At 42.9% G+C, this 19,696-nt stretch overlaps 1 protein-coding gene across 3 annotated transcripts in view; it reads right to left on the bottom strand.

Moving 5' to 3' along the window:
- SUGCT (succinyl-CoA:glutarate-CoA transferase) overlaps nt 1-19,696 on the bottom strand; it is an 848,669-nt gene that overhangs the window by 473,748 nt on the left and 355,225 nt on the right. For all 3 annotated transcript variants that reach the window (XM_083188510.1, XM_083188511.1, XM_083188512.1), the window contains one exon: nt 15,342-15,439. In XM_083188510.1, coding sequence (XP_083044636.1) covers nt 15,342-15,439 — 98 coding nt within the window. The remainder of the gene's footprint in view (nt 1-15,341; nt 15,440-19,696) is intronic.

Here is a 19,696-nt window from a genome sequence, read left to right as displayed (position 1 = left end):
AGATCGCTAAACGATGTTCAAATTTATTAGCAACACAATTTTGAAATATGGATTAGTGAGGTCAAAGGGCCATGGACCACAATGCACTCTACATATCCTGGTAATTTATTTTCCTGCAGCCTGCTGAAAGCTGTGATCACAGCACATACACGGAAAAAAAATCATCTGTTAAATGCTACATTCTCACTGAGCAATAAGATCAATGCATGAAAACCAGCAGCTGATGTGACCTTGTGATAGGGGTAAGCAGGAAACAAGTTGTATGATTAGAGTCTATGTGCAATGGTACTGAGCCAAAAACTTGTTATATAATCCTTTCACAATTTTCTGCACAAGCTGTTAACTATGTAGGAAAAAGTATGTTTTGCTGAAAGACTGCCTGATAAGGTTATAGCAAAAAAAAAATGAAACATGCAAAACTACCTTATCTAATGACTACAGTAAATGTACTGCCTAGTATATAGTAAAATATTAAAGTGGACCCGTCATGTTCAATTTGACTCACTATTGCGCAGAGTAATGCAATGTAGTAAAGTTATAAATGTATCTTAATTTTTTAATTGAACTTAATTAGTCTTTTTTCTACTAAATGGTTCCTTTCTTGGCTCTGTATAAGTGGAATGCAGTCCAGGGCAGGACTTATTCTCTTTTCTCCAGGGATATTTAAGTCCACTTAAAACTATCCATGCTACAGTACTTGTATATCCTTACTTGTATTGTGCCAGGAGTCTACTGTGCAGTCTACTGTGCATACGATGACCTCCAGGAAAATGGCACTGGTGCCATTTTCTCAGTCATTTCTATAGTGTGCATGCACAGATCTCTGGAAACATAGGAGTATATTTGTTAAAGCTTCCAAAAATTCTAAGTGGTGATGCCCATAGCAACCAAACAGATTCTGTCTATCATTTATAGCAAGCGATAGAGAAATGATAGACATAATCTGTTTGGTTGCTAAGGGCAACATCCCCATTTTTCATTTTTAGAAGTGTTAGTAAATTTATCCCATGGTGTCTGTGTTATGCTAACGGCGGTATTTGCAGAGCAGATCTCTGGAAATATGGTGCTTTCGCTATTTCATGATGATACCTGCAGTGCCAACAGAGAAGCATTTTAAGTGGGTAGCAAGTTGTGTGGTGGACACTCCCTGGACCGTGCACCCTGCACCCATTATAGATATGCACATAACCACCAGCCTGACCCACTGACACAAAGCAGAGGGGATCCATTGATTCATGTTGTTATGCCAAATTCTGACCCTACTATCTGCAGGTTGAGAATAAATTCTTTAGTCCGGCAACTTTTTACCACAGGAGAGCACCAACTTCTAAGACACTGGTATTGAAAACCATTCCAAGGTCAAAATCAATAAGACCCTACTTATCCTCTTGCCCATGTCCAGATGCTGTTATGCACTGTCACATGATTGGTTAATATTATAAACAACCTAATTATATATATAACATATTAAGTAATTGTCTCCTTACCTTAGTAAATATTCCTCACTGTAGGCCAGATGTATCAAGCTTCAAAAAAGTGATAAAATAAAGAGTGATAAACAACCAGCCAATCAGCTCTTACCTGCCATGTTACAGGCTGGGTTTGAAAAAATGACAGGTAGGAGCTCATTGGCTGGTTGTTTATCACTCTCCATTTTATAACTTTTTGAAGCTTGATAAATCTATCCCTGTTTGTCTTGATTAAGCTATAAGGCCCATTTGCAAAGAGACCACTATTCTATTGTACCTTTACTGGTCTACGAGACAGGTATTTAAGATCATATTGCTTATGTTTCCAACATTACCCGTATCATTTTAGTTACCACTGGGGCTAAAAGGAGTGTCAGTGTTAAGTATGATAAATGTTTGACTGCTCACTGTATCTAAAGAGTTTTTATTGCACAAACTTATATAAAGCATAAGTCTAACATAGAACAATACTTGTTCTCAGTAAAAAGATAAAGTTACTAGGGGAATAAACTAGAATGCACCACAATCGGAACCTTTTCAGTCAGAATGTCAATGAGTCAAGCCTATGTAAATATTATGCTCTCATGGTACGCTTAATGAATTTTCAAGGCGAGCGCATAGATCATTTCTGGAGTTACACAAGTGGTTTCCTTGATGCTTTGTGAAGCGAATGCAAGTCAGTATCAAACGTGCCTTCAGACTGTTCAGCATCCACCAGTAATCACTGGGGTGTATTTAAGGCTTTAGTGTTTGTGTATCCTTCAATCTCATCCCCCCAAGAACTATAAATGGCTTCATTTCTTTTTATGGAAAACAAAATATATGTCATGATGATTTTTTTTAAACCGCTGCCGTAACTAATGTCTGTTTTATGCAGTGGGAGATGAGATTAAATACCTTCAAGCTCAATCAGTCAGGGACAGAACATCTTTGCATTCCATGATTACCAAAGGACACATTACTCATGCTCCCCTGAAACAAAAGCTCTTGACCTAAATTTAGAGTCAAATGGCTTCCTCAGTCTGTACACCATTATATACATGTTTCTCCAGCAAAAAAACTTTCCCATTCTTAAGGTAAAATGTTTTTTTTTTTACTTGGGTGAAGATATGACAAAAGTCCATGCTACGTGGTTACATATTTATTATACATAATGATCAAAACTGCAAACATAGTGTATCAAGTATAGCATACTTGCCTACTTTAGAAAACTAGTTTCAGGGAGATTATAGTTGCGCACCATTGAGGGGGCGTGTCCTGCTCCACCCAAAGGGAGTTTCTAGTTCCATATATGGAGAGATAGTGAAAAGCGATTGTGAATGTGGCACCTAGATGTATGGTTGTGTAATTTAAAATGACTTATATCCAAATGTAGATGAGCCCCAAAGCAGTCGGTAAGCGTTACTATACTTTCCAAAGTGCTGGGAAATTGTGCTGATGATTCAATGTAAATGTATCTATCTCTCATTCCTTTTTTCCCCAAAAATGTAACAGTGTAATGTGGGCTAGGTGAAATGAGGGAGATTGATAGACTAATAAGGGAGAGAGGGAGATTGCTGCTATTTCAGGGAGTCTCCTGCAGAATGCAGGAGGGTAGGCAACTATGAAGTATAGTGTATCAAGATGAGAGAACAATGCTATTGACACTGGTGATTTTATGTAGTGATTTATTCAGACATTAATAGATACAGATGTGGCAGGTATTAGTGCCAAATTGCAATCTTGTAATGCTAAACAGTTATTTCTGTAAGATAAACCAAACTGAAAGGATATCTGTGAGTAGTGTAAGCTTGGAACATACACAGGCGCTTTTATTCATTTGGTTAAAGACAGAGCAGAGATAAGATAAAATTATATAAAGGATATCAACTAAAAGAACAAACAAAGGCCCTTATTCTGATTGACGCGTACTTTACCGCATACTTTCGGATCGCGTCTTTACGGCGTCTGCGCATGCGTGGAGAACGCAACGCGCATGTGCCACGCATTGACTCCGTACCTGTTCGGGCAAATCCCGTACAAAACTGTGCACCGCAATCAGTCGGGAAATATGGGCGTATTATGGGCGTCATGCGGAATGACACATGGGCGTAGTTTCAAAGTGGGCAAAACGGGGCGGAAACATGGGCGGACACGGGGGAGTACACTTATGTTGGTGGGCGTACATTCGGATCGCACTCCGAATGCACGCGACCAAAAAGGGCAGAAATGTGCGGTGTCCACAAGTGTACTATTGCTTTGCGGACACCACTCGTACATGCGGTAGGCGAACGTACCGCCTAATGACTACAAGCATTAACACCTGAACCCAATAGAATCGACTCCTTTACTCATTACTCACTAATAGGACGCTTGTCAGTGCTTTAATTGAAACCATTGCTGCTTCTATTGCTGTAAGGGTTAATGTGTGCAATGCATGTGTTAGGCATGCTTGTAAGGATATATTGGCATCTAATTGATTCCAATTCCAAATAAGAAGTTTTTTATGAGGATAGGTAATTGAATAAGTGGGTCATGGGATGTATTGCAGAAGATACATAATAGTGGGTTGTTTGGCGTAAATACTCCGCTTACGTGCGGTAGCACCGCTTGGCTCCCGTTCGGATGCGGTATTCCCGAGCATACTCTGTAATACTCTGTAATACCGTGCAGAATCGGAGTGTTTCCCCCGCACACGCATGGTTTGTATGTCGTCCGTAAACACGCCCTGTTCTTAAAGAGTGAGTCCGTCCGAATGCGGAGGACACGTGGGCGTTTCTACGGACGATGGCCGCACGCGGCAAAACACCGTGGCGTACGGACCGCTCCGTAAGAATGCGGGAATATCCGCACCGATCAGAATAAGGGCCAAAGTACACAGAGCACTGAGGAATCATGATATAATAGAAATTAATTTAAATGTAGGAATTTTGAGTCTGCCATCATTAACTGCAAGTGTTCCTTCAGTGTGATGTATCATCTGATCAGGTAAGTTCATAAGATCAAATAAAATTCCTGAAGAGATTTGAAGTTCAAATATATAGCCACTTCTGGGGGCCCCGCATGGGGATACAGTCAGCATCCCAGTGGTCAAGTATCCTGGTGTTCAATATACTGACTAGAGCATCGGACAGAATCAGGCTATCTGCACCAGAGTGCCGACATTCAGCATCCCTATCGGTGAGTATGCCAGACGGGCCAGCGTGCGATAGGCTGCAAATGGGAGAAAGCCTGTTTAGGCTGTGGAGAGGGGTAGCGCATATAGGCACTTAGAATAATACAGCAATTGTAATAATGCACAGAGTATACCCAAAGTATTTAAAGCTATACAATGTAACATGGAACAAACCCAAAAGAAGAAAGGAGGAAAAGAGGAAGGGGAAGGATTGGAGGGGAGTGGGTTTCAGGTCTCCATTTTATAAATTATTCTTGAAATTTAAATGCATGTCAAACAAAGGTCTTAATCCATTAAGGTCTTGTACTTGGCAGATTCTTTAAATGACAACCAATAAAACCAGGCGGCGGCAAGTGTAAAGAGGCAGTCTGGTAGAAACAATGAGATCTTCTACTTAATCATATAAATGTCCAACCTGAGTAACCAGCATATTAATGATGGAGGGGTAGTGGACCTCCATGGCATTTATCAATGGTATAAACAATACACAAAAATTGGGGATTTCCAACCACGGGCGCAAGATGAATTTGTAGTCTTATGGGTCCTCCTGAATTCTCCTTAGTAATGTCTCGATCATATGGGGGAAATTCAGAAGGAAAGATCGTGGTTACTACTGCCCATAATACAATTCTACTATAGTAAGCACATAAAGTGTTTTTTGTAAACAAAAGAAGCGTACCCTACTTACAGTAGGCAGGGCAGCGTAAATGCACGTAGCAGTTTCGGTACTTCTTTACTTTCACGGCGCCACTAGATAGGACAGATAGGACAGATAGGATACTAGATAGGATACGATTTTGGATACGATTTTGTATGCGATTTGACATAAGATATCGCATAAGATATAGGATAAGATTTACTATCCATTTCATTACCCCACTATCCACTAGGGCGTGGAGTTGATTTTATATAGCGTGGCGAGCGCAGCGAGCCACCAAGCCCGAAGCGTGGCGAGCGCAGCGAGCCCCGCGAGGGGACACGGATGTTGTTTCAAAGCAAGTCCCCAATATCGCATGCCATTTGCATGCAATTCCATAAAATACATTCCGTGTCCCCTCGCGGGGCTCGCTGCGCTCGCCACGCTTCGGGCTCGGTGGTTTGCTGCGCTCGCCACGCTATATAAAATCAACTCCACGCCCTAGTGGATAGTGGGGTAATGAAATGGATAGTAAATCTTATCCTATATCTTATGCGATATTTTATGTCAAATCGCATACAAATCGTATCCTATCTAGTATCCTATCTGTCCTATCTAGAGTGGCGCCGTGAAAGTAAAGAAGTACCGCAGTTTCTTTATTCTTCTTTTCCTCCTTCTTGATTCTCTTCCTTTTTCCTATTTTCTTTCTTTCTGCGGACCAACTCTCACAATATATTCCTCAGTTATGGTTGAAAATGGTAAATATTTTAAGGAAAATATACAATATGTAAGGTTAGTGATTTATTCACGGTGTAGCAAAAATAAAGAGGAAACACCCAGTGATCGAATGAAATGGAGTAGTGGTGATTGAATCGTACCTTACTCACCAAAATAAAGGTAAGGTACACATATAAAGGTTTCTTTGTCTTGGAGAAGTTCTAATAAACCCAAGAGATGATGGCGTACCCCAACTCACGTCAGTTGAGTCAATAATCAAATATATTTTTGCCAAAATCCCAAAATGATTATGTGCCTCATAATATGCCAAACACCTGTGCCACTAATTATATGCCACACAGCTTTTCCCCAATTAATAATGGTTACACATCAAAGTCTCCAATGCTTAATGTGCCACATATGGGCCCCAATACAAAATGCCTTACTGCTGTGCCACAAATGTATTGTATGTCACATACAGTAACTGTGCCTCCAAATCATAATTATGCCAAACAATGCACCCAATACATACACTATTGTGCAAAAAAATTAAGCAGGTGTGGAAAAATGCTGCAAAGTAAGAATGCTGTGAAAAATAGAAATGCTAATAGTTTATTTCTGGAAACAAAGAAAAAATGCCCTAAGGGCAAATCAGGCGCAAAAATTAGTAGTAAATATGTATATGTATATAAGATACACAGCTCAAAAATATATATATGCTGCTCCCAAAAAAGAAAAAAAGGACTGAGTCCTTTTTACCAAGAACAAGAAATATATAACAAAGAAGAGAGCGCACTGTGTTGATCAATTTTAGATTTTTACTGAACAATTTAGTAATACATTTAATACATTATAAAAAATAAAATATAAATTGAATAAACAGACAATAAATTTAAAAAATATGCATAGAGCACTGGAAATTCATTAAAACCTTCCGACCGTGAGCTATATTGCGGTTAACCAGATTGATAATTTGTGCCTTCAATTGAGACAGTTCCTGAGGGATCAATAATATAGTTCCTTTTAATATATTTTACTGGTGTGCAGCTGATAGCTATCAGTGTGGCGATGCTCCTTAATGTATAAAGCGGGTTATATTACCAGATGTCTCCTGCGGGTAGGTGGGGTGGTGATGTTGTATCCAGACGGACCCCCGCTACTACCGGTGTTGCTCCGATGGTGAGGGAGCCGGTACCGGGAGCAGGTGTCTTAGACGGGACTCAGCTGGTCTGCTGACAACCAGCGCGGCTCCGATGTGAAGAGAGCCAGCGCTGGGAGCTGACAAGGCTGGAGGAGTCCGGGTGTGACTCATCCTCCAGCCTTGTCAGCTCCCAGCGCTGGCTCTCTTCACATCGGAGCCGCGCTGGTTGTCAGCAGACCAGCTGAGTCCCGTCTAAGACACCTGCTCCCGGTACCGGCTCCCTCATCATCGGAGCAACACCGGTAGTAGCGGGGGTCCGTCTGGATACAACATCACCACCCCACCTACCCGCAGGAGACATCTGGTAATATAACCCGCTTTATACATTAAGGAGCATCGCCACACTGATAGCTATCAGCTGCACACCAGTAAAATATATTAAAAGGAACTATATTATTGATCCCTCAGGAACTGTCTCAATTGAAGGCACAAATTATCAATCTGGTTAACCGCAATATAGCTCATGGTCGGAAGGTTTTAATGAATTTCCAGTGCTCTATGCATATTTTTTAAATTTATTGTCTGTTTATTCAATTTATATTTTATTTTTTATAATGTATTAAATGTATTACTAAATTGTTCAGTAAAAATCTAAAATTGATCAACACAGTGCGCTCTCTTCTTTGTTATATAATAGTTTATTTGTATCAATTAACAAAATAAAAAGTAAATGAACAGAAGAGAAATCTAAGTCAAATTAATATTTGTCGTGACCACTCCTTGCCTTCAAATAGCATCAACTCTTCTAGGTACACTTGCACACAGTTTTTGAAGGAACTTAGCAGGGAAGTAGTTCCGGTACTTGTTTCCTAGCACGGCGACAATCGTTGGGATCGTGTACCTTTAAGTTAAGGTACACGATCCCAACGATGGACCCGATTTCCTTTGAAATCAGGTCCATTTTGCCGGCAAAGGTAAAAAATCGGGGGCGTCGCGTCGGTCGGGACCATTAACATTGGTCCCGACGCGACCGATGCAATGCCCCCGATTTTGCCATAGGCTTTAATGTTAAAATATTTTTTAACATTGAAATCATGAGCATCGCGTCGGTCTTGTGCCATTATAATGGCACAAGATGAGATGGACTTGATTAAGTCCATCTCACATTGAAAAAAATTTGAAAAATGTGAAATGGGTCAATATGACCCATTTCACATTATATATGGCCCCGTCATCACCCCACGATAGACGCCAACCCGAAGCGTGGTGAACGCAGCGAGTCTGCGAGGGGCGGCAGTGCGCGTCCTCCGACCTTTTCATTCCCCTACTATCCACGTCGGCGTGGAGTTGAGAATATATAGTGTGGCGAGCGCAGCGAGCCACCGAGCCCGAAGCGTGGCGAGCGCACGCGTATACCTGTGAAGTTATACGCGTCCGCTCACCACGCTTCGGGCTCGGTGGCTCGATGCGCTCGCCACACTATATATTCTCAACTCCACGCCGACGTGGATAGTAGGGGAATGAAAAGGTCGGAGGACGCGCACCGCTGCGCTCGCCACGCTTCGGGTTGGCGTCTATTGTGGGGTGGGGTGGGGTTTACGTTGTAAAATTTGGGGGTCTAGGGAATATTTTACATTGAATCCAATGTAAAATCGGGTCCCAGGGACCCTATTCACATTTGATTCAATCAAAAAATCGGGTCGGTTGCGTCGATCGCATGCGATTTTTCCGACACGACCACCCCGATGTAAATCGGTGTGGACGTGCTAGGAAACAAGTACCGTAGTTCCAAACATCTTGGAGAACTAATCACAGATCTTCTGTGGATGTTGGCTGGCTCAGTTAGTTTTGTGGCTTTATGTAATCCCAGACAGACTCAATGATGTTGAGACCGGGGCAAACCATGGCTTCCTCCTTCCGACCAGGCTACAGAATGATGATGATGATTCTGAAAGGATGGCTCAATCACAACAGCAAGAAGACCCTAATGTGAGCTTTGGCTCACATTATATCCCCCTCCCAGCCATCAATGAGTGGAGGGTGATCCTTTGGATTGCTTACCGTTACTATGGGCTGCTTTTCTTGCAGGATTGTGACATTTTGAAAAAAAGGTTTAAGAATGTTTTCTATAGCTAAGCAAAAAGTTTAGAGTGTGTTTTTTAACTGGATGAAATATTTAAGTTTTTTCAAAAAGGTTGATTTTTTTAAATGATCAAATTATGTAAATAAGAGCTATGTTACACTTATATCTGTATTTACATATCTGAATAATGAAAAAAAATCAACCTGAATTGGGTTTAAAATAAATAGCTATTATATACATACATAATTTGACAATAAAATCAACAATCTTGGAGATATATCTGAAAATAAAATAAGCCAATTAATGATTCATCTGATAAGTCGCAGTGGACTGCAAGGAGAAAGCCACTACCCAGACAGAAGTACAGGAGGCAGAGGAGAGGCTGCTTCAGTTCCTGGGACTGGCCAGCCAGTGACACTGAATTCTACAGGTGTTTGTAAGGTGAGAGCGAGTGGTGAGTGTCTTACATGTTTGTGAACGTCTGTGTATAGTTTACTTGCAAGTTTGTTTGTGTATGAGTGTGTGTGTCAAGAGACCTTAGGGTAAGAAGATGCTGGCAAGGGGGTTTGGGTTAGGCTGTGGGTGGGGGTTAAGGTTAGGTGCATAGGCCGCAGGGTGAGGGATTGTATCAATGAGATGGAGTGCAGGCAACAGGGTGAGGGAGTGCGTCAGTGTAATAGAGATCAGATTGTATGGTGATGGACTGTGTCAGTGTGATAGAGCTCAGGTTCAATGTAATAAAGCACAAGCTGCGGGGTGAATAACAGACACTACTGTGTGGTGTAATGTGAATTGGTAATATTATGTGACCATTCTCCTTTACCATTAAGCAACAGCCCTAAACTTTTGGGCACAGGCCTCCGGTAACAACTGTCCCTAGCTTTAGCATGGGGGTGTGCACCAGTTCCTTTTCTGGCATAGGGCACCAAAATATCTAGTTCGGACATTGTGCAAATGGATCACTAATCGCTTACAAATCATGTCACGATTCCCGGAACAGCAAACAGTTTTTTGTAGTGCAAATGTGAGTGCGTCTGAGGCTTCAATTAATCTGCAACTGAGGCAGGCTGGAAGTGGTCATCGCTGATGTCATATACCCTGGGCATGCCTGCTTTTAATTCAAACACACCCAGAAAATGAGGGGAAGGTCTGGTGATCAGTGCGCTACTAACTGCAGCTGGTACTGAGACTTGTCAGGTCTCGAAATGGGTAAAAAGGAAAAAGAAGTGTACCAGCGCTGGCTGAAGATATTTTTATAAAAACTAAAAATAATGATATAGTAGAACGGTATCCTTTACAGTATTTATTATCAATAAAAATGCTAAAATAGCTGTACCAATAATAGGTAGTATATGTGTAAAACAGGGGGTTACAATAAAATCATGATAATGGACATTCAATCAGCATCATAATAAATTGTGGGCATGGATATATATTACCACACAGACGTCACAGATGGTAGTCCCATAGAGCAGCAGATATCCAGGTGGCCAATGGCAGTCCCAAAACACAGAGTCCAGTTGGTGAATTAGGTTCCTCTGGTGGGAAAGATGGTAAACCTGGAGGAAGATTGAAGTATCCAGTCGCTGCCTCGGATAATGAGTCCGGATGGGGAGGTGCAAGTGCACAGTGCGTGGTCAGCTGTGGTAGAAATTGAGCCCAATGGTGATGCAATGAGAAGGAATGTCCAACAGTGGGTGGCTCAACGCGTTTCCCTGGGTCAAACACCCAGCTTCTTCAGGAGCAGATACCAGAAAATGACAGGTTTCCACCCCCAAAGGCTAGCTTCCTATCAATCAAACTGCGACAACTGCAATCAAAGTGTAAGTAAGTATATAGCGGTCAGGAATTTTGTTACTAATTGTGGTTGCAAATGCTAGCTGCTGTCGCAAATGTACAGTCATTCCGCTGAATTGTGAAGTCACAATGATCTTGTCTGTATAATGATCCAATGGGCTAAGGAGTTTATTCACATGGTGATAAGTCCAGATATGGGTGTTTTCACTAAAGGCCCCCATACATTAAGCGACTTGTCTGAAGGACCTAATCATCCTGTTAGCTCCCCAGGGGGTCACACACGATTGGCACTTGATGTGCCAAGTTGTGAATGTGAAAAATTGCATGCAATTTGTAACATGCAGTTCCCGGGGAGCTGCAGGCAGCGGATGTTGGCGAGGGGACCAGGGAGCGGCTAGGGGATGCCCATGGCCAGAGAGCCGGGCAGAGGGAGCAGGGGAGTGCTGCGCAGGAAGCCAAGCAGGGGAGGAAGCCGCTGCCATCAGAGAGCCAGCGGGAGCAGGAGGTGGTGGCGCAGGGAACCAGGGAGCCTGTCAGGAGAAGACTCTGCCAGGCAGCGGCGCAGCACCAGCGGCGCAGCACCAGTGGCGGGGGCAGCCAATCGCTGATTGACTGAGAGAGGTCTCAGCCAATCAATGCTTCCTATTCATTTGTATGGGCTTTTTTTTTTTTAAGTCCTCTGCTCCCGACTCTGCCTGGCAGCATCTTCCCCTGCCCGGCTCCATTGTTCCCTGCGCAGCCTCCCCCCCTGCTCGCACTGGCACGCTGACCGCAGCAGCTTCCTCCCCTGCACCCCTCCCCCGCCCAGCTCTTTGGTAGGCGGCATCCCCCATACGGCTCCGGGCTGCACATAAGATTTAGCAAATCTACTGACTACGATCTGATGCACACGGGACCGCGTATTGGGTCGGGCGGTCCGGTTCACCCGAATCGGCTGAAATCATGCCCAAATGGCATAGTGTATGGGGGCCTTAAAAGATACAGACTATGCTAACACTTCACAGCATTTATGAAGAGTATAACCAGGGCAGAATAAGCAACACGGCAGGAGTTTTTTTTTCTGCTATATTTTTTTTATACGCTCAGATTATTGTTATTAATGGACAAATTACTTTTTTGTAATGGGCCCTCTGGTGCATGGGTGTGGTATACCAGGCCGACAGTCGGGATTCCGAAAGTCCGTATACGACATTGGAATCCAGACTGTCGGTGCTCTGCCACAGGTTCTATTCTCCCTCTATGGGGGCCATGGACCCCACGGGGGAGAATAGCCCCTGTAAATCTGGATCCCAACTGTCATTTAACAGTTAGGATTCCGATCTCGGTAGAGTGACCGTCAGTATCTCGACTATCGGGAGATCATCCGCACCCTCGGTAAACATGACTACATTTAAAAGAGTATAATAGGAAAAGATTTGACGTTTCTATAAATCAGATCACTCAAAGAAAAAAATCTTACAAACATTTCTTCATCATAGGATCGACCTACATTATCCTTGATAAACTTGAGACATTGAAGAAATGATTCACAGATACATTAACTTTTTGTCAGAACTTTGAAAACAAATCTTAATTTATCAATGAATTTAGAAAAAATGGACTGTTAATTGATGCTAAACCTGGGTACACACTGAAACAATGCATACCCAAATCATATCATGGACGGCATGATGATATATCTGCAGAACACAGAGTGTTGTACTGAAGGACAGAACAATCCTACATTCCGTCTTTCTTAACACTGCACTCAATATCATCTGGCTAATGTTGCTGACTGTAGGCATAGGCGTGCGCAGCACATTTTACTAGGGAGTGCACCGTCAAAGGAGTGCGAGTAGCTCCACCTATTGGGCGTGTCTAACACCGCCAATCAGGCGTGTCTTCTGTCATCTATTGGCACTCGCTACAATATAAAACGTCTCTCAGCCACACCATAATCTCCTGCCTAATTCAGTATCTTCTAATTACTCTGTGTAACACTGACAGCACATGCAAATAAAGTCATACACATATATTGATGACGCAGGTATGTAGTAATATGACAATGGTGGAGTACAATTACCAATGCAAACACACATATAATTGATTGATGGGCACTTTTTTAAATGGAATACAGTTCTAAAAAGCAAAAGTCTTTGGTTAAAGATATTGTTGGTATTGCTAGCTCATAAGGGTGTGCACAGCATTAGGGGGTGCCTGTGCACCTCTAACACGCAATGTGCGCACACCTATGACTGTAGGAGTGTGCAGATTGGCCATACACACTGAACATACCAGCTGAAATGTCCAGATGAGATCGCTCCACTGCACAAATGTAAAATCATTTTAAAATGTGTCTTTAACATCATAATATAATCTGGTAGTTGCAGGATTAGTGACATTTGTCGGCCACCTATTTCTTTGACTTTAGGATCCTCTCCTACAAGATTACAAAAAACTAATTTATGGGCAGCTTGGAAAGCTCAGTATACAATAGGTCTCAGAAAGCAACTTTTGTGAGGGCATAATGACCTGCACGTAGCAGGTGAGTGTCTTCATTTTAGACAAGCTGTAGTGCCTGACCAGTTGAATGGATGATGCATTCTGGGACAGAGAAAATGTCTATAGAGACTTTCGTAGAAGGTGACACAGAAATATAATGGAAATATAATGGACTACATACTCGGAGTTCAGCTACTACAAGAAGCACGACTGACCACTTGTTAGAGAAGTACTGTAACAAGCAGCTAGTTAGCACTCCCTATTATGACCACGTTTCTTATTTTGTATTATGTTATGCTAATAAATAATTTCTATGTTTAAAGTGTACATTTGCTAGCTGGAGACCATGGGGAGTATTTACTAAAAGTGCAAGTATATTGATGTGGAAATATTGGAGGCTATTCTGATTGACACGAGTAAACGCAGGGGAGCAATTTTTTGTGACTGCGCATATGCAGAGGCCCTTATTCTGGTTCACTCGCAAAGGCAAATTCCTTCTCAAATGGACAAAACTCTAGCAAGTATGTACGCTAAAAAGGGGGGGGGCATATGTAACATGTGCAGAGAGATTTAGATGAGTGAGTTATTTTATTTCTGTGCAGGCAAAATACTGACTGCTTTATTTTTACACTGCAACATAGATCTCACTTTGCAGTTAAACCCCACCCAAATCTAACTCTCACCGCACAAGTGACATCTACCCACCTGCAGTGTACATGGTTTTGTCTATTTGAGAAGGAATTTGCCTGTGCGAGTGAACCAGAATAAGGGCCATAGTCACTGATGTGCATGTGCAGCTACTGTATGCAAGTGACCACAGCGAATACATTATTTGCCAGGTGCTCGCACACAACAGTGTGGGCGGAGGGCGTGGAGCGGTTAGCTGGGGGATACACCCATGTGAATTCCCAGTGTTTCATTGGTATTCCCATGAAAACGCTGCTCTTTCTCATGGCTATTCCCAGATGAACCCGGGTGCGGGGTGCGGCTAGCCGTCGTCAGCGGATGTCTGTTTCCCCCCCACTTCTCGTAGAGGGCGCCCACAGATCTGAACCACCACAGAGGTGTCTCAGATCTGCGAGCGCTGGAGAAATCGTATGATGGTAGCCGACTACCGAATGATTTCTCCCCCACACACTAGGCACACAATGGATGATTATGCTGATTATGCTAATTGCCCATTGCTATTATCTTCTAGAAGATGCTAGATAAATGAGACGTGGAATCTGATAGTTCGAAATGTGCAATATCTCCAGATAAACTCTCACTTTAGTAAATATGTCCCCAATTCCTTTGCACAGGAACATACAGAGATGGCTGAAAAGTAGATTCATGACACAGTTTCCATTACAATTGTTACCTCTAGTAGGGCGGGATGTATCAACATACATCCCCGCCCTTCGCACGGCAGCCGCCGCGATGCTACCGCATATGTACTAACATATGCGTCCAGCATCGGGCTGCGGTAACGGAGACCCCCGCGATACCTGTGATGTGGGCTGCGGGGGTCTCCGTCACCTCCCGGCGGCTGCCAGCGTCCCCCTGCATCTCCTCCTCCCCCCTGAAGCCGGATGTCCTCCCGGCTGTCACACCAGGGGGAGGAGGAGGTTAAAGGAGGACGGGAGGGGGGGGGGGGGGGGGCGGCGCGCGGACGGCGTACGTCGGGCGGCGAAAGAAGCCCATAGGCTTCTATAGGGTATCGCCACCCTCTGGGTGGCGATACCCTGGCCTGCGAAAACGGGGCGAACCGGTGATAGTACATAGGAAAATGCGGTAAAACGGGGGTTTTACCGCATTTTCCCTTTAGTACATCCTGCCCGTAATGTGATAAATATGCTGCAATTGTGATCAAAATGACTTACCGTGATGATAACATTTCAAGGAGCTCTTTTCTGTACTGAACTCTAAGTTTGTTTGTCTTAAATCTGGAATCAGTAATGAGTTCACACAAATCCATGATCTAAAGTAAGAAAAAATATTACATCAATTATAGAAAAAAATAACATGACTGCTGAATCAATTAGATGCAGATATCATTTAAAAATCTAAAAACAAAATAAAGCAGTTTTATTTATATAGAATATAGGAAGTGCTACATTTGGACAAATTAATTAAAGGGTATATTTAAAGCTTTTCTTTTGCATTTAGCTAGAGAACTCCTATAATATTGTCTGTCCATATTTAGTGATAAGTCAGATAAATCTGCTTTTCTTACAGTATGCCCAGCCATATTGCTGAAGCCCTCATAGGTAGCGTGTATGGGTCATAGGGTTGACAGCACTAAAGTCGACATGCTTTGGGTCGATGGGTATGGATCATTGGATAGATACCAACTAAGTCGACTGAATGATTGTGTCAACCTTCCAACCCTGTCGACTTTTTTTTTGAGTCGACCTAATGTATGTCGACATTTGTGTGGTCGACCCAATGACTCATACCCACATTTCTACAGTAAGTTTTTATTATTTAAACGTAAGAAACATAAATCAGCTACTAACTGTCATCTTTCAAACCCAACCTGTAACATGGCAGTCAAGGCCATTTAGTCCGACTTGTCCTACTTTAGTCCGACTTGTCCTAAGGACAAGTTGGACCTGACGTCCCTGGCAGCTCCCTGGGAAGGCTCTGACACGATTAGGCACTTGATGTGCCAAGATTTGCATGTGATAAACCGCTTGCGATTTATCATACGCAACTCCTGGGGAGAAGGGGGGCAGTGGACACAGAGGCAGCGAGCGGGGGACGCTGGTGAGCAGGGAGTGATTGACTGAGAGCTCTCTCAGCCAATCAGCAATTGGCAGAGAGAGCTCTCAGCCAATCGCTGGCTGCCCATTCATTTGTACTGTTTTTCTTCTTGCAGATCCCTGCTCCTCCTAGATACTCTAAAACACGGCTGCTTCCAGCAGCCCCTCAGCAAAGCACCCGCTCCGGTGGGCACCTAAAACAAACAGGAATGCTGGGATGCAGAATGGAGGAGCCTGCCTCTCTCAAAGACTTAGCATAGGTACCTGGCTCCTGCGGACCTTCCTACTTCCCATGGTTGAGCTGTGTCACCAGGATGGACAAAAGAAAAAAAGAGGTACTTGTGTATTATCATGGCGCCCACGATGTTCATCGTACTGCATCTCAAAGCATCGTATGCAATATAGCGGCATGCGATGCACCGATGGGTGCTTACAATGTTAAATGCACCCCCATTGTCAACGCCACCCCCACTATCAACGTCAACCAGAAGCATGGCAAGCGCAAGCGAGGGGTGGCGGTACGCATCCTCCGACCTTTTCATACCCCCACTATCCACGTCGGCGTGGAGTTGATTTAAATTAGTGTGGCGAGCGCAGCGAGGGGATGCGGAATACATGTAAAATAATCTGCGTCCGCTCGCTACGCTTCGGGCTCGGTGGCTCGCTGCGCTCACCCCACTATATAAGATCAACTCCACGCCGACGTGGATAGTGGGGGTATGAAAAGGTCGAAGGACGCGTACTGCTGCGCTCGCCACGCTTCAGGTTAGCGTTGATAGTGGGGGTCACGTAAACAATGGGGGTGCCTTTAACATTGCAAACACCATCAGGGTGCTTGTACAATTAAAAATTGCATTGCATCGCATGCCATTTGCTGGCATGCGATACTTAATTGTACATTCCAGGTCATTTAACGTGAATATTAAATCGCATACCACTAAATAAGGTATGCGTTGCGATGGGCGCCGTGATAATACACAGGTACCAAAAAATACAGTTTGTAAACTGACTGCAATGGAAGTTTAAAGTTGTTAGTTTGCAGAATAGTGGAATGTTGGGAGTCATCTACCATGAACTGCTGTTCCGCATAGCACAGCAGCTGTGAAACTGTGCCTCCCACTACCACAACACACATCTGCTACAGAACTGCTGTATAGCAAGACCTGCTACTGTCCTTTGCCTGGATGTACAGTAGCTTCTCAGTGCCATTGCCTGATTATCCTGTAACCGTCTGTGCTTGTTTCCTTCTTTATCTGTGCTGTGTTAACCTTGCTTATTTGGACTCCCCTATTGCCTGCTGACTCTGTACTGTGTGCCCGATCTCCTGACTTTGTTTACTTCAAACCATTCTCCTGGATCATTTTTCTGGCTTACCTACTACATAATGTGTATCAGTACCTTCAGTGGCGTAAGTTCATCCCAGTTGCCCGGAGGCAAGATAAATATTGGTGCCCCCTACCCAACACACACACCATCTTATATAAATATATGTATGCATGTATGTTATGAATATTATGTTTAGAATAAAGAGAGTGTGACATCTATGTTCCTGCTAGGAGGAGGAGACAGCCACAGAAGCGATATCAACGGCTTTCAATAAACTGATTCAAACTCACAGGGGAGAAGAGGTGCCCCCTTTTGAGCAGGAGCCCGGCGGCAGATGACTCCGTTGCCTCCCAGAGTTCTGCCACTGAGTACCTTGGCTTGTCTGATTACTTGTTCTTTATTTACTGTACTATACTTTTAAATCTGTGGATACCTGCTCTGCTATTTTTATACGTCCATATACTGTAACTGTTTGCATTTGCGCTATAGCATTGTTCAAATCCAAGACATTCCATTTTATGGTCTGCTGATTATCCTGTTGGCAAACCTTTGCCTATCCGAACTGTCCTTATTTGTCACATCAGAATCTTATCTCATTACAAATAACTCTTTGCTGGACGGTTTGTGTTTATCGCCTCTGTCTGAATCAGATTAAACATTGCACTTTGAAGTCTCCAACCAAGTTCGGTTCTGGAAACAAGATCTGACATTTTTTGGAAAATGATTTTTCTTGTGTGTTTTGGATCACATATAAAGGCCAATCTCCTTGTATTCAGATGAAATATCCATAGAGGTTGTAGGCTGTATTAAAAAATAGCAATTAATGGGTACTGGACTTGCTGTTTATAGAATCCTGAAATTTTAGCTAAATATATTTGTTCTTTAAAAAATTTTTTACTTTAGCAAGAAAATGTATTGATTTGAAAGTGAATTGTAAAGAATGAAAATCCATAAAATGGAAAATATTGTGAAAAACTCATGTCGACCTTTTCATGCGTTGAACATTGCCATTGTCGACCTTCAGTGCATGTCAACCTATTGGTGTCAATGTAAAGACTGTCGACCTAGACGCTATCTAGAACTATTAACCGGAGCTAGTAGGGTACAGTATCATGTGAGAGATAGTATCAGATCTCTGATAACAAGCATAACAAATAAAGGATGCTGTTTGACTCAGAGCAGGAGCCTCAAAAAAAAAGTTTTCCTCACACAATAGTGCAGGGTGTAGTCTGACTGCAGAGTAAGAATAAAGGTGCATACATATGGTACAATTTGAGCTTCCAATATATTTAAAATAGAAACAATAGTGATCACAAATCACACAGTGTGTATACAGCTTGCGAAGCAGTTCCGGGGATCGGCGTCGCAAGAAAAAATAGCAGGCCAATTTTAATTATATTTTGTACAATATAATGCTCTAGTATAGTCAAAATTGCCCATATTCAAAATCTCAAGTAAATACAATCATGGTTCTTGGCTCTGGGGAGATTAAGGAAATCACATAGCCAATATTGTACATAGCCAGAATCTCACTGTGTGTATGCACCTTAACAGTCATTCCTTTCCCTATCTCATTGTGCATGGAATATACTTGATGTTTTATTAACTCCAGCAACACACACTATTTGGACAAAAGTAATCGGACACCTGACCATTACACTAACAGGGACTGTAATGATATTGTATTCAAATACATATACATAAGTATGGAGTTGGCCCTATTTTGCATCTATAACTGCTTCCATTCTTCTTGGACAGCTTTCCACAAGATTTTCGTGTGTTTCTATGGGAATTTGTGACAGCAAGATATATAGGGAAATCTGTATGTGAATTTGTCCCATTCATTCTGTAGACCAGGCATGTCCAACGTTGGCCCTCCAGATGTTGTGAAACTACGCATCCCAGCATGCTTTGCCACAGTTTTGCTATTAGAGAATGCTAAAACTATTGCAAAGCATGCTGGGATGTGTAGTTTCACAACATCTGGAGGGCCAACATTGGACATGCCTGCTGTAGAGCATTTATTAGGCCAGGCACTGATGTTGGACGAGAAGACATGGTTCGCAATCTCCGCTTCAGTTCATCCCAAAGGTACTCAATGAGGTTGAGGTCAGGACTCTGTGCTATGCAGTTAAGTTAATCCACAT

This window comes from Crinia signifera, chromosome 5 (assembly GCF_055691185.1).
Source record: "Crinia signifera chromosome 5, ASM5569118v1, whole genome shotgun sequence".
In the NCBI taxonomy this organism is placed as follows: domain Eukaryota; kingdom Metazoa; phylum Chordata; class Amphibia; order Anura; family Myobatrachidae; genus Crinia; species Crinia signifera.
This window is presented reverse-complemented; position numbering and strand designations above follow the sequence as displayed.